The sequence below is a fragment of the Protopterus annectens genome, chromosome 4.part1 (genome assembly GCF_019279795.1).
Source record: "Protopterus annectens isolate FY-2018-M chromosome 4.part1, PAN1.0, whole genome shotgun sequence".
NCBI lineage: Eukaryota > Metazoa > Chordata > Ceratodontiformes > Protopteridae > Protopterus > Protopterus annectens.
Genome location: NC_056734.1, coordinates 131,505,210 through 131,520,583, shown reverse-complemented (window position 1 = coordinate 131,520,583; position 15,374 = coordinate 131,505,210). Strand labels below are relative to the sequence as shown.

The 15,374-nt window shown below is 44.8% G+C and overlaps 1 protein-coding gene across 1 annotated transcript in view; it reads left to right on the top strand.

Annotated features, from left to right (window-relative positions):
* The window catches only part of PER2 (period circadian regulator 2), a 1,339,110-nt gene that overhangs the window by 82,165 nt on the left and 1,241,571 nt on the right, over nucleotides 1–15,374 (top strand). Inside the window, exon 4 of the mRNA XM_044070032.1 lies at nucleotides 6,970–7,071. Coding sequence (XP_043925967.1) covers nucleotides 6,970–7,071 — 102 coding nt within the window. The remainder of the gene's footprint in view (nucleotides 1–6,969; nucleotides 7,072–15,374) is intronic.

The window sequence follows — 15,374 nt, the reverse complement described above, 5'->3', positions numbered from 1 at the left end:
TACACCCGTTTACTTACCCAGTATTTCTGATAGAGTAGTCTGCATGGAATTTTTTAAATCTGCCAACTCATTACACTCCAAAAAATATATTCCTAATTACCTCTTTCTTCCTCATCGTGCCTCCAACATTTGCAATTATCTGAGGAGAAGTTCTTTGGAGTCTGCTGGGGTGTAAAAATACCTGTGCAAACACTTTCAAGCAAAAATCATAAATCTTACAGACTTGTTTGCATATTTGGTTGCCATATATATATCCTACTGTTTTTGTGAAGTGCTTATCCAATCTCATTCCCAATCCTTTCTAGCTTCCTCTGATTCTTATAGTTATCATGCAATACTTAATATGCTTTATTAATTTTCTTTTTCTTAACAGCAATTTGTGTCCAAGATTCTACTAACAACTCTACCAGTGCTGGTCTTTCACTTAGGATCCGCCTATTCCTTTCTCTTTGCCTACACTCTGATTTCAATCCTTAATAGGAAGGCAATCTCTAGCTTGCAGTCCAAATGTATACTTGGCCTCTTCCCATTCTTTTACCTTTCCCTCTCTAAATATTTGCTCCAAATACCTTGATTCCTTTGCTAGTTTTCTCCAGTAAATTCCAGCCCCCTCCTACACATTCTGTGTACCACTAATTGCAGTTATCCCTTTTGGCATAATCTTTGTTCTCCATTCCTGCATTGTCATAGTTCTTAGAATACTTTCTGCTACTTTATGAATATAATATTGTATGTGAGAGTGTTCAATCTCGCCGTTTGTTCTTACACCTGGGTTCGGAGCCGATCCTCGGCTCCGTGTCGGCCGCTTGGCAAAGCTCTGCATCGAGAAAAAGCTCAAGACCAACCTATCTCCCACAATCCCCCTCTGCCTTCACCTCAGATCTAGTTTGCCGTTGCAACGTTCGCATCATTTTTGATGAGCTCGGACCACCTCAAAGCTAAGATTGTTTTTTTCTATATCCTTTTGGATAAATTTTCTCTTCTTTCTTACTTAAGTTAGTTGTGTGTGTGTGTGTGTGTGTGTGTGTGTAGTGTGTCAAGGGTTTCTCGAGTTCGTATATAAAATTTTTTATATACTTATTTAAAGTTAGTTCCCTCGGGGCCTACCCCACCCTTTAACTTTATACTCAGGATTTGACTTTAACAGGATTTGACTTTAACTACCGGATTTGACTTTTATTACTGGATTTGACATTATTACTGGCTATTACATTGTTTAACTTTTTGGATTTGACTGTACTGTTATCATGTCCGAAAAAGCTAAATCAGGCTTCAAACAGTGCCAATGTGGACAGAAAATGTCTGTCACAGATAATCATAGTTCCTGTGTCTACTGTCTTGGCCCTCTCCATCTGCAAGAAGACTGCTCCATCTGTCATTCTTTCAGTGGTAGGGTCATGACAGATAGGCGCAGGAAACTTATGGATAGAGGCCTGTTGAATCCTGCATTCCAAGAGGCTCTGGATGCATCGGACCAGACATCTAAATCCTCGAAGGAATCGAAGACGTCGGAGCCCATGTCATCGGCTCCGAGCTCTTCATTTAAAGTTCGCTCACCGGTTCCACAGACCTCGGGGCCGAGTGTTGAACTTTTGTCAGTTACCGAGCCTCGAGTCTTGGAACTGGTGATGGAGCTTCCTATTCCTGTACTTTTGAGGTCGGCTCCGTCTTCGATTCCTTCGACGCGTTCTTCTAGGCCCCTTTCCGACACCGATGTAGACCACGTGGTGCAGAAATTGATGGAAAATACGGCCTTGTCCAAACTCATCTCTGTCTCCTCCCAGTTGGTGTCGAGACTCGAAGGCCTTCCCTTATCCCCATCTGTTCCTCCTCCGAGGCCTATCCAGTCTTCGGAGCCGGGAGAGGCTGATCTGATGATTGTGGAGCCCTCGGTGCCGGAACCGTCTTTTTCTCGGTCGGCACCGTTCACCTCGACTCCGACGGACCCAGTACCAGAGCCGTGGAGCCGAAGATCCATCCTTGGTTCGGGGACCGAGAGTCAGACCGACGTTTCGGTTCCGACTCTTCCTCTCGGAGCCTCGGCTCGGATCGACTCGGCTCCGTCCTCGAGGTCGATGCCATCGGTTCCTGTCTCGGGGATTCCTCAGTTTTCTTCGGAACCGGGGATACCTCGACTCGGGACCCGGGGGCCTTCGACCTCATGAGGAAGGTGTTGTCGACTCAGACAACCACTTCAGCAGAAACGGTTTCTCCTTCCCATAAGGGTCCGTTATCCTCCTCTGCACCCACGGCTACATCTAAGCGTCGAGCACCAATGTCTCAGCTACCCCCAGAGGGTGCCCCCTCTTCCTCGGAGGCTTCGTTGGAAGCTCCCCCCGATGAAGTTCCGAGGAAAAGATTGTGTAAGAGGAGACACTTGGATTCTCCACAAGAATCCTTGACATCGGACACTGACTTAGATGAGTCAGAAGGGTCCCCAAAATCACCCTCAGAGGATGTCTCCTTTTCTGACATCCTGGAGATCCTAAAACAGAGAGGTGATTGGCAAGCCCTACCCCCTTCTGAGGATGAGTCAGTCTTGCTGAAGGCATTCGGTGCTCGCCCTTCCTCCTCCTGGGTCACTCCGCCCTTCGATGAGTTGATGGAATTGATTGCTCGAAGGGAGTGGGAGACACCTGACACGGTGGAGCCAGTCCCTAGAAAGCCTAATAAATATATTACTGCCCCACAAGATAAGGCTTATCTCACAAAAGGAGTTACAGTGGACGCTATGGTGGTGGCAGCGGCCACGAAAAAGGAGATGTCTGAATCTTCCTCATCTGTCCATCCACCTAACAGAGATTCTAGGACTATGGACAGGTATGGGAAGCGCATTTTTAGTTCAGCGGCTTTTTCCATGTGATCCCTGAACTATTTGACCCATTTCACACGCTTACAGAGGGATCTAATCAAAGAGCTGGGAGATACCCTCCAGGGTACTACAGATGCTGCTGTCTCGGAGAAAGTTACAGCACAACTCAATACCCTTACATCTATTGCGAACTCGTCCATGAGGCTGATCTCATATGCAGCCGAAGGATCGAGTAGGGCTGCGGCTTCAGCGATTGCTCTTCGTAGACAATCCTGGATGTGCTTATGTTCCTTTGCGGAAGCCTTCAAGTCTTCCTTTACTAACGCCCCATTTGATGGTGCCACTCTTTTTGGCCCAAAAGTAAAGGAGACCCTTACCCGGTGTGAGCAAGAGGGAAAGACTCTGTTTGCTGTCGGAGTCCGTTTTTCCATCCCATCCAGACCGTACCCCAAAGGGCAACGTGGTGGAAAAATGTGGTTTCGAAAACCCCAAGGCTCTTTCCCAGGCACACAGGGTGATGCCCCCTCTAGAGGCAGAGGAGGGGGCAGAGGTGGAAGACGTCGCCCTGGCAGCAGAGGGGGTCCGCAAAACCAAGGTGACAGGGATACACTCCCCGGGAAACCTTTCCAGCACTCCTGAGAGGAGGCCCGACTGTCCTGCTCTGGAGGCAGTCGGGGGTCGCTTAGCTTTATACCCTCAGGCCTGGCAAAGTCTTACATCAGACAATTGGGTAAAAAGCATTGTTACCAGAGGTTACAGAATTCCTTTCCTATTGCCCCCAATTCCGCAGAAAAGACTCCCAGATGTACCGCCCCATCTGCGAGGCCCTGCAGCTTTAGAAATTTCAAAGCTGCTAGAAAAAAGAGTCATCCAACCAGTCCCAGCGGACCAAAGAGGATTCGGAACTTACTCAAGGTTCTTTTTAGTTCCAAAAAAGACAGGGGACTGGAGGCCAATTTTGGATCTAAGCAAACTCAATACCTTCATCAAGAAGGAAAAGTTCCGGATGGTCACGCTTCAATCGATCCTTCCATTCTAACAGAAGGACGACTGGATGTGCTCAATAGATCTAAAGGACGCGTACTACCACATCAAAATGGCCAGGGCGTCCAGGGATCACTTGCGCTTCCGGCTGGGAGCCAGTCACTTTCAGTTTCGAGCCCTGCCCTTTGGTCTGACCTCAGCCTCCAGGGTCTTCACCAAATGTATGGCAGTGGTAGCGTCTCACTTGAGACGCCTGGGATTCCAGGTGTTTCCGTATCTGGACGACTGGCTCCTTTCTGCCATCACCGAGCGTCGACTGATTCAGGCCAGGGATTACACACTACAACTCTGTGTTCATCTCGGAATTTCAGTAAATTTCGAAAAATCTTTATTACAGCCATCACAGCATATCTCATTCATAGGAGCAGAATTGGATACGCGTTGCTTAATTCTAAGGCTTCCTCCAGAAAGAATAGCCTCCCTACAAAACCATATATCTCTTCTCCTATTGTCCAAAAAATCCCCAGGAAAACTGGTTCTGAAGGTTTTGGGTCTCATGGCAGCTTCCCTCATTGCGATACCCTTGGGCAGACTGCACATGAGAGTTCTTCAATGGCTACTGTTTGCACAATGGTCGTTCCAACAGTTACCACTGACACACGAAATTCACATCACGAACATTTGCAAATTGCACCTGTCTTGGTGGCTTCAGACTTGCAATCTCTCCAGCGGAAGACCATTTGTGCTACCCACACCGGCAGCTACAGTGACCACGGACGCTTCCCTGATAGGGTGGGGGGACATCTTTCAGGGACAGACAGTCCAAGGCGAATGGACCAAATTGGAGTACAATCTGCACATCAGTGTTCTAGAGATGAGGGCAGTGTTTCTGGCGTTGCAACACTTTTCTCCCCTTCTTCCTCTAGGGACCATTGCAGTTCAGTCGGACAACGTGTCCGTAGTCTGGTACATAAACAAACAAGGAGGAACCAAGTCTTATCAACTATGCAGAGAGGCCATGAGAATCTGGCACTGGGCAGAGTCCATGGGTCGCTTCCTGATAGCAACGCACATCCCGGGGTTATCCAACGTCATAGCGGACAGGTTGAGCAGAGCCATCCTGTTACCTCATTAGTGGTCCCTCAAACAGTCAATTGCGAAGGAAATTTTTCGCAAGTGGGGTCAGCCTTGCTGCGATCTGTTTGCGTCTCCAATGAATGCCAAATGCAGAAGCTGTTTTGCCCTATTACCCCCTCCAGGGGAAGTCCCCAGGGACGCTCTGGTTCACGATTGGCCCCCGGGTCTCCTGTACGCTTTTCTTCATATTCCCCTGATTGCAAAATTTTTACAGAAAGCCAACAACCTGCAAAGGACAATAATCCTCATTGCCCCATTCTGGCCTCGTCAAATTTAGTTTCCCTTTCTTCTACAACACCGAATTCGGGAACCCTGGATCCTGGACCCGGAGCCGGATCTGCTGACCCACTCGTCAGGGGCTCCCCACCCGTCGCTCCTCTCCCTCAGACTAGCAGCTTGGCTGCTCCGCTTCCCTTCTTAGCCAGGTCTGAGCTTCTTTCCCCTGCAGTTCAAAATATTCTGGTAGCTTCTCATAAAGCTTCCACTACAAAGATATACACTAGTAAATGGAAGCGTTTTGTACACTGGGCATCTACACAAAAATTGGATCCCGTAATAGCCCCTCTTAACAGAGTCTTGGAGTTTTTAGCCGAACTATTCCACCAAGGAACTTCTCCTGCCACTTTGAGAGTGCAATTGGCTGCCATTTCAAACTTTTATGTGGGGGAAAATGGGGCTCCTATTATGGCTCATAGACTTTGTAAGGCCTTTCTAAAAGGATCTTTCCATATTAGGCCACCAGTTAGAGTTCCTACATCACCTTGGAATTTGAACCTTCTATTATCACAGCTAATGCTACCACCCTTTGAACCAGCCTCTTCCTGTTCTTTGAAGTTTTTATCATGGAAAACCCTTTTTCTGGTAGCTATCACATCGGCCAGACGGGTATCGGAACTTCAAGCTCTTTCCATTAAACACCCATATTTGATCTTTCACCCTGATAGTCTCTCTTCGCACTAATCCATCCTTTCTTCCCAAAGTTTGAACCATTAATAATATTAATCAGTCCATTGAGCTCCCCACTTTTTTCAAGAACCATTCCAATAGGTTGGAATATATGTTACACAAGTTAGATGTTCATAGACAACTCAGGTTTTACTTGGATAGAACAAAGGATCACAGAAAAACAGACCAGCTCTTTATAGCTTTTGCAGACAGCAGGAAGGGCATGGCAGTTACGAAACGAACCCTTTCCAAATGGCTTTCCGATTGTATTATTTTTTGTTTGTGCTGCCTCTGAGCAGAATTTACCTGTCAAGCCCAAAGGGCATTCTACAAGATCAATATCTACATCCCTGGCTCATGCAGCCCGCCTACCGTTGGACACTATTTGTGCGGCTGCCACTTGGTCTAAACCACATACATTCATTACTCAATACAAAGTAGATAGGATTTCCAGGGACAGGGCAACCTTTGGTTCCACTGTGCTCAGGAACGTTCTCCCGTGAGTTCCTCAGGAATATGGAGCTAGGGACGCTACCCAGGTGTAAGAACAAACGGCGAGATTGAACACTCTCACATATAGAAGTTATGTCCTTAACATAACGTTCCATGTGGAGTGTTCATCTCGCCTTTGTTCTTATATTCCCACCCTCCCACCCTCAGGAAGAACGTCCAGTTTAGGTGTCTGGTTTGGTTCTCCAGCTTCTGCCTTTGTTCAGTTGTTGTGGCTGGGTTTCAGCTATGTTTTTGCATGAATGTGTTGTATTCTCTTCCGTTGACTTCTGGTTTGCTTGCAAACTAGATCTGAGGTAAAGGCAGAGGGGGATTGTGGGAGATAGGTTGGTCTCGAGCTTTTTCTTGATGCAGAGCTTTGCCAAGCGGCCGACACGGAGCCGAGGATCGGCTCCGAACCCAGGTGTAAGAACAAAGGCGAGATGAACACTCCACATGGAACGTTATGGTAAGGACATAACTTCTATTTTTGTTTATTCTGTAGATAATCATTGTGTTATATGGATAACATTCATTTTGGTTTGTTAACTGTCTACCTAACCATAGCTGACCATTTTGTGTGTTGTATTTTCTGCTTTCAGCAGTGTTAAGTCTCAGAGTTCATCACCTCCTGGAAGTTCAAACAGTTTTAGCCTCCTTGGTGGAAGGTCTGAGCAGGACAACCCATCTACAAGTGGATGCAGGTGGGTTCTAAATCAGTGAAGTAGAAAAATGATTACTCAGTCTTAATATGGAGGTATGTACAGTGTGTATGAATGTGTGTGTATGTGTACATTTGAACATGCATGTATACACTCTTGTATTAATTTCATTTGTAGCTACTACCACCTTAGTGTAGTTTGATTGCCAAACTGACAGTAAGTTGAGTGTGTGTTACACTACCACAGGGAAACTTCCTCAGCTGTGATGTTTATATGTATTTTTTTAATTATGAGTGCAGTAAAGGAGATATTTTTAACACCCTTATGGTAAGCAACTACAGCATATTAGAAAACACTAATTTTGATAGACGTCAGGGATGCAGCAAAATTTCTACAGTCCAGTTTTACCTGTAGTATCTGCACACTGAAAAACAAATTTGGATTAAACTGGAAGTTTGATAAAACTTAATTTTATCTGCCTATCACCCATTGTGGAGGAGAGACCAGTCAAGCATTTTGTCTTTGGACTTTTGTGTCAAATGACCAACAGCTGTACCTAGTTCAAGGTGTTCATCACATTTATAGTAACAGAGGTGAAACAACTGAAAATGGGATCTTTAGAAAAGGGTAGGAGCAAATTACATAGAAAAGTAATGGAAATGTGGGAAAATACATGCAGAATAATGTTTAGGAGGAGGAATGAGGTTTAAAAGAAGGCAGGATTTGAATGAGCTGTGTAATGTTTGACTGACGGTGACTGGGTAAATTAGTTTGATGTATAATGTTAATATGGTTTGTTTTCATTTATGTAAATGTATGATTGCCTGTGTCATGAGTAATAATTTAATAAAGAGATTTATTGTTTAAAAAAAATCATCCTATTAATCCCTGCTGTAGTGGCCTTAGCTATATGGATATCCTGCCAAGGATATAACAGCCATCCAGGCTCCAAAGCTTTAGGGCACCTTACACTCACCCAAACTCTCAGGCAGCTGGAGCTGACTCAACCTAAATAACAAGTTTGGGGACTAAGCCTTTCAAAGCTGCCAAAGAGTATGCTCTTCTGAGGCTTTCAGAGATCAACTGTCTGCTTGTGCTGTTTCTTTGCTGGGCAGATAAGTTCCCTTTGGGGGAATAAAAAATTTCTGTTTAATATTTTTGTTTATTATTGACACTTTCCTCTCCTGGAAAATGATTGTAAAGCTAGGAGTTTGTGTTTTAACAGAACCATTTTTCTGTGGAGAAATTATATTTATTTCAATTTGTGGGGCTGACAGAGTGTGTTAAAGTGCATTTTACTGTTTGCCTATGAAAAAGTGACTTTTAAAGACTTTGTTTTACTGGCATTTGCTGCTTGTTTTCCCTGGGAAAGATTCACCATTTTCAACTTGACAGTGGAACAATCTGTCAGTCCCACAGTCTGTCTTTCTTCCAGCTAAAGAAAGAAAAAAGTTAAGAAAACAGTATTTGCTGTCACGCAGGCCAGCAATTTGCCTTGCTGAAGAAAAAGTGCAAGAGGAATTACTTGGACTCCCCTGAATAGTCTTGCACAGAAGATACTGATTTTGATGAAGGGGAAGTTTCCACAATGTCACCCCCGGATGACGTCTCTTTTGGAGACCTGTTGGAGATCCTGAACCAGAGGGGTGGCTGGACTTCCCATCAGCCTTCCTCAGAGGGATCTGTATATCTGGAAACTTTCCATGCCCAACAGTCTACCTCTTGGATCTCTCCACCTGCTGTCTATCTAATTAAATTGATTGTGTGCATTTTGTCAGCTCCTCAGGATCAGCAACATTGGGCTAAAGGGGTGCCAACAGATGCCATGGTGGTTGCAGCAGCCAGTAAAAAGGAACTTGCTGCTGAAAGTCATACTATCCACCCTAGTAACACAGTCTAGGATGACAGATTCAGGAAGTGCTTATACGCTTTATCAACCTTCAGGCTCATGTCCTTGAACTTCATGACACATTTCATGCGACTTCGAGATCTGATAAAGGAGCTTTCAGATACTCTGACAGGAGCTGTAGCTGAGGGGGTTCAGGACAAAGTAGCTTCCCAGGTGGCAACCCTTCATTCAATGTGCAATTCGTCCATGAGTCTCATTCCGCATGTAGCCAAAGGGACAACTAGGGCAGCGGGTTCTGGTGTAGCCATGAGGAGACAAGTGTGGATGCACTTATGAGTTTGCTGAGCCATTGAAGTCTTCTTTCGTCAATGCTACCTTTGACAGAACATTCCTTTTCGATCCCAAAGTTAGAGACCCTTGCCAGATGTGAAGGATGAAAAGACCCTTTCTGCCATGGGCGTATGCTTTTCCACACCTCAACAGTCTTACTTTCAGGTACCAGGGAAGTAGAAGCTATGGTTCAAAAAGTCCCAAGGACCTTTCCACGACTCTCGTGGCAAAGAATCCACCCAGGGCAAAAGGAGGAAATACAGTGGAAGATGCTGTGCTTGAGGCAGAAGTGGCCCACAAAATCAGGGTTCCAGGGATTCTTTCTCTGGTAACTCCCATCAGTGCTCCTGAATGGAGGCCTGATTGCTGTCTTCTGGAGGCAGTTAGGGGGAGGATTATCCCTACACCTATCTGCCTGGCTAAATATAACTATGGACAATTAGGTACAAAGAATTCTAACCAGAAGGTACAATATTCCATGTTCAAAAAAACCCAGACAATCAAAAAGAATCCCAAATATTTCACCTGGTCTCAGATATGCAGCAGTCTTAGAAATTCAAAAACTGCTCAACAAAAGTCATCTAAGCAGTCCTACGAGACCAAATAGGATCCGGAGTTTACTCAAGATTCCTTTTAGTGCCAAAGAAAACAGAGGACTGTAGACAGATTTTGGATTTTGGTGTATGGAACAAGTCAGTTCAACAAACCAAATTCCGGATGGTTACGGTTCCGTCCATTCCTAGGAAAAGATAATTGGATGTGCTCAGTAGATCTTCAGGATGCGTATTATCACACAAAAATGAACAAGCACTCCAGAAGATTCCAGCGTTTCTGGATGGGAGCCAGGCATCAGTTCAGAATCCTGCCCTTTGGTCTTACCACAGCCCCAGGGTGTTCACCAAATGCATGGCAGTGGAAACAGCTCACTTCAGACTGTAAGGATTCTGCGTGTTTCCATACCTAGATGACCATTTCATTTTCTGTACCCACTAGACATCTGTTGTTTAGGGCAAGGAACTACATCCTTCGATCTTGCTCCTCACTGGGGATCACTGTAAACTACGAAAAATCCCATCTAGCGCCAACACAGCAGTTAGAATTCATAGGAGACGGTGGTAAACACAAACATCGGCATCATGTCTCTTCCCCTGGAAAGACTTCAAAGAATAAAATTGCAAGTCAGCCAGATTATTCGCAGCAGAACAGTGACTGTAAGACTGTTACAAACCTTAGGATCAATGGCAGCTGCCATCACTCTAGTTCCCCTTGCGAGCTTTCCCATGCGAATCCTACAGTGGCTCCTGGCGTCACAATGGTCTCTACTGAATTAGCCAGTGTCCCATCAGGTGTTGATCACCAATGTATTCAAATAGGACCTGATCTGGTAGCTTCAATCCAATGAAATCTTATCAGGACGAACCTTTGTCCATCCCCAAACCATAGTGACCACGGATGCATCCCAGGTGGGGGGGGGGGCCTTACCTGGGAAAGACAGTCCAAGGCACTTGGTCCCAGTTAGAGGCCAACTTGCACATCAGTGTTTTAGAGATGAGGGCTGTGCTATTTGCGTTGCAAGCATTCCAAGAAGCCCTTCACTTGGGAACGATTGCACACCAAACAGACATGTCAGTTATTTGGGACATCAGCAAGCAAGGGGGAACCAGATCTTATCCTCTTTGTCAAGAAGCACTCCGGGTATGGCAATGGGCAAGTTCATCCGACTGCTTTCTAATTGCAGTGCATATTCCGGGGAGCTCCAGTGTGATTGCAGACAAACTGAGTAGAAGTATTCTAATGCCTCATGAGTGATTTCTCAATCCTATGGTGGAGGAAGTCAATGGGGCCAGCCCTGTTGCGATCTTTTTGTATCCCCCCTGAACAAAAAGTGCAGCAGCTACTTTGCCCTATTCCCCCACCGAGAGAGTCACCAAGAGATGCTCTCAATTGGCCCTCCAGTCTACTGTATGCATTTCCTGTGATGCCTTTCATCTCCCAGTTTCTGGATAAAGCCAGCAGATCTTCTTCTTCTTCTTTCGGCTGCTCCCGTTAGGGGTCGCCACAGCAGATCAACTGTTTCCATTTCTTCCTGTCCTCTGCATCTTGCTCTGTCACACCAACTGCCTGTATGTCCTCTCTCACCACATCCATAAACCTTATCTTAGGCCTTCCTCTTTTCCTGTTAACTGGCAGCTTCATCCTTAGCATCTTTTTTCCAATATACTCTGCATCCCTCCTCAGCACATGTCCATGTCCAAACCAACGTAATCTTGCCTCTCTGACTTTGTCTCCAAACCTTCCAACCTGGGCTGACCCTCTAATATACTTATTCCTAATCCTGTCCATCCTCGTCACACCCAGTGCAAATCTTAACATCTTCAACTCTGCCACGTCAAGCTCATACTCCTGCCTTTTTGTCAATGCCACTGTCTCCAACCCGTATAACATAGCTGGTCTCACTACCCTCTTGTAGACCTTCCCTTTCACTCTTACTGGTACTCTTCTGTCACAAATCACTCTTGACACTCTTCTCCACCCACTCCATCCTGCCTGTACTCTCTTCTTCACCTCTCTTCCACACTCACCATTACTCCGAACTGTTGATCCCAAGTACTTAAACTCATTCACCTTCACCACCTCTACTCCCTGCATCCTCACCATTCCTCTGTCCTCCCTCTCATTCACACACATATATTCTGTCTTAGTCAAAAAAAAAAAAAAAATTGTTTATTTTTTCGGTATAGAAGTGCTTAGTCCAAATTATTTAGTATTGCCTAGTTTTAATTCTGTAGAATTGCTTAGTTTAATTTTTACTATAAATTTTCTTTTTTTTTTTCATATAGAAATTTACTATTATAACCGTTCAGCTGACCCTAGCTCTGTATTGTGAGTAATTCTGGTCCTGAACTTTGTTAACTTTGTCAATTTCCTGTTTGGAGCTTTTCTCCCCGGGCCTCTACTGAAAATGGACATATATCCAGCTAGACTAGCCCGGTCAACAAATGTAAAATAAATAAAAATAAATAAAAATAGTCCCGCTGACCTTCATTCCTCTTCTCTCTAGAGCATATCTCCACCTCTCCAGGGTCTCCTCCACCTGTTCCCGACTCTCACTACAGATCCCAATGTCATCTGCAAACATCATAGTCCACGGGGACTCCTGTCTGATCTCGTCTGTCAACCTGTCCATCACCATTGCAAATAAGAAAGGGCTCAGAGCTGATCCTTGATGCGATCCCACCTCCACCTTAAACTCATCCATCACTCCCACCGCAGACCTCACCACTGTCGCACTACCCTCGTACATATCCTGTACCACTCTTACATACTTCTCTGACACTCCCGACTTCCTCATACAATACCACAACTCCTCTCTAGGCACCCTGTCATATGCTTTCTCTAAATCCAGAAAGACACAATGCAACTCCTTCTGACCTTCTCTGTACTTCTCCATCAACACTGTCAGAGCAAACATTGCATCTGTAGTGATCTTTCCTGGCATGAAACCATACTGCTGATCACTAATCATCACCTCCCTTCTTAACCTAGCTTCCACTACTCTTTCCCATAACTTCATGCTGTGACTGATCAGTTTAATCCCTGTGTAGTTATTACAGCTCTGCACATCACCTTATTCTTAAAAATCGGTACCAAAACACTTTTTCTCCATTCCTCAGTCATCCTCTCACTTTCCAAGATTTCATTAAACAATCTAGTTAAAAACTCCACTGCCATTTCACCTAAACACCTCCCTGCTTCCACAGGTATGTCATCTGGACCAACAGCCTTTCCGTTCTTCATCCTCTTCATAGCTATCCTCACTTCGTCCTTGCACTGCACTTCATGATTCACTATCCGCACATCATCCAACCTTCTCTCCCTCTCATTCTCTTAATTCATCAACCCCTCAAAGTACTCCTTGCATCTGCTCAACACACTCTCCTCGCTTGTGAGTGCGTTTCCTTCATTATCCTTTATCACCCTTACCTGCTGCACATCTTTACTAGCTCGGTCTCTCTGTCTAGCCAATCAGTACAGATCCTTTTCTCCCTCCTTAGTGTCCAACCTTTTATACAACTCTTCATATGCCTTATCCTTAGCATTCGCCACCTTTCTCTTTGCCATGCACCTCATCTCCTTATACTCTTGTCTACTTTCATCTCCTCTTTGAAATCCCACTTCTTCGCCAACCTCTTTCTCTGTATACTCTCCTGTACTTCTTCATTCCACCACCAGGTCTCCTTGTCCTCCTTCCTCTTTCCAGATGTCACACCAAGCACCCTTCTAGCCATCTCTCTTACTAGCTCTGCTGTAGTTACCCAGCTATTCGGTAACTCTTCACTGCCACCCAGTGCCTGTCTTAACTCTTCCCTGAACATCACCTCACAGTTACCCTTTTTCAGTTTCCACCATTTGATCCTTGGTGCTGCCCTCACACTCATCCTCCTCTTGTTGATCACCAATGTCATCCTACAAACCACCATCCCATGCTGCCTAACTACACTTTCCCATGCCACCACTTTACAGTCTCCAATCTCCTTCAGATTGGCCCTTCTACAAAAGATATAATCCACCTGTGTGCATCTTCCTCCACTCTTGTATGTCACCCTATGCTCCTCCCTCTTGTTAAAATACATATTCATCACAGCCATGTCCATCGTTTTCGCAAAATCCACTGCCATCTGACCTCCTACATTCCTTTGCTTAACACCATACCTACCCATCACTTCCTCATCCCCTCTGTTCCCTTCACCAACATGCCCATTGAAGTCTACTCCAATCACCAGTCTCTCACCCTTGGGTACAGTCATCACCACTTCATCCAACTCACTCCAAACTTTTTCTTTCTCATCCATCGCACACCCAACTTGTGGAGCATATGCACTAACAACATTCATCATTACACCATCAATTTCCAGCTTCGTAAACATCACTCTATCCAACACTCTTTTCACCTCCAAAACATTCTTAGCATATTGTTCCTTCAGGATAATGCCTACGCCATTTCTCCTCCCATCCACACCATGACAAAACAATTTGAAACCGCCTCCGATACACCTAGCCTTGCTCCCCTTCCATCTGGTCTCTTGCACACACAATATACCGACCGTCCTTCGGTTCATCATATCAGCTAGCTCCCTCCCTATACCAGTCATACAGAATAGTTCTCATTGCCCCATTCTGGCCTTTACAGATATGGTTTCCCTTTCTTTGACCTTGCTTAATTCTGAAACCTTGGACCTTGGATCCAACTCCAGAACTCTTGTCCCATCCAGAGAGACTCCTTCATCTGAGTCTTCAAAATCTCAAGTTCACTGCATGGCTACTCCATTTCCAATGATTGCCAGGCATGTTAATCTCACTGCCTTTTGTTCTAGCTTCCCACAAACCTTCGATCAGAATATTATATAACAGCAAGTGGCAAAGATTTTCAAAATGGGGTACAGAGAATAACCTTGACCCATTTTCTGCACCAGTTGATAAAGTCTGAAAATTCTTAACATCGCTTTTCGATGTGGGAGCATCCTCCTCGACAGTACTAGTGTATCTGACTGCCATTTCCAATTTTCATAATGGTTTAAATGATACAGTTCTAATGTCCCTCAAACTTTGTAAGGCCTTTTTAGAATGGAACTTTAATGCTCAGACCTCCATACAAGGATCGTACCTCCCCATTGGGACTTGAATCTGGTGCTACAGTCTTTAATATCTTCCCCTTTTGAGCCATCTGCAAATTGCAATTTGAAACATTTATCTTGGAAAACCTTATTTTTCATTGGTATTACTTCTGCTAGGAGAATATCAAAATTACAAGCATTATCTTGTATGCCTCCTTACCTAACCTTCCATAGAGAGAGGGTATCCTTGTGAACTAATCCATTTCTGCCAAAGATGGTTTCTGAAACTAATATCAACCAGACATACAACTTCCCGTATTTTCCCAATTTTGAAAACAAAAGAAGATATTGTTTACATTTGCTAGATGTTCAGACAATTACATGTTTAGCTTGGCAGAACAAAACAATTCAGACAATCTGCCCAGCTGTATGTTTTCTTTTCTTCTACTAGCCTGGGCAAACCAGTTTGTAAGGTTACTCTGGCTAAATGGCTTAAGGATTGTATAATCTTCATTTATACCAAAAGAAGAGTGCAACTACCAGGGCCTATA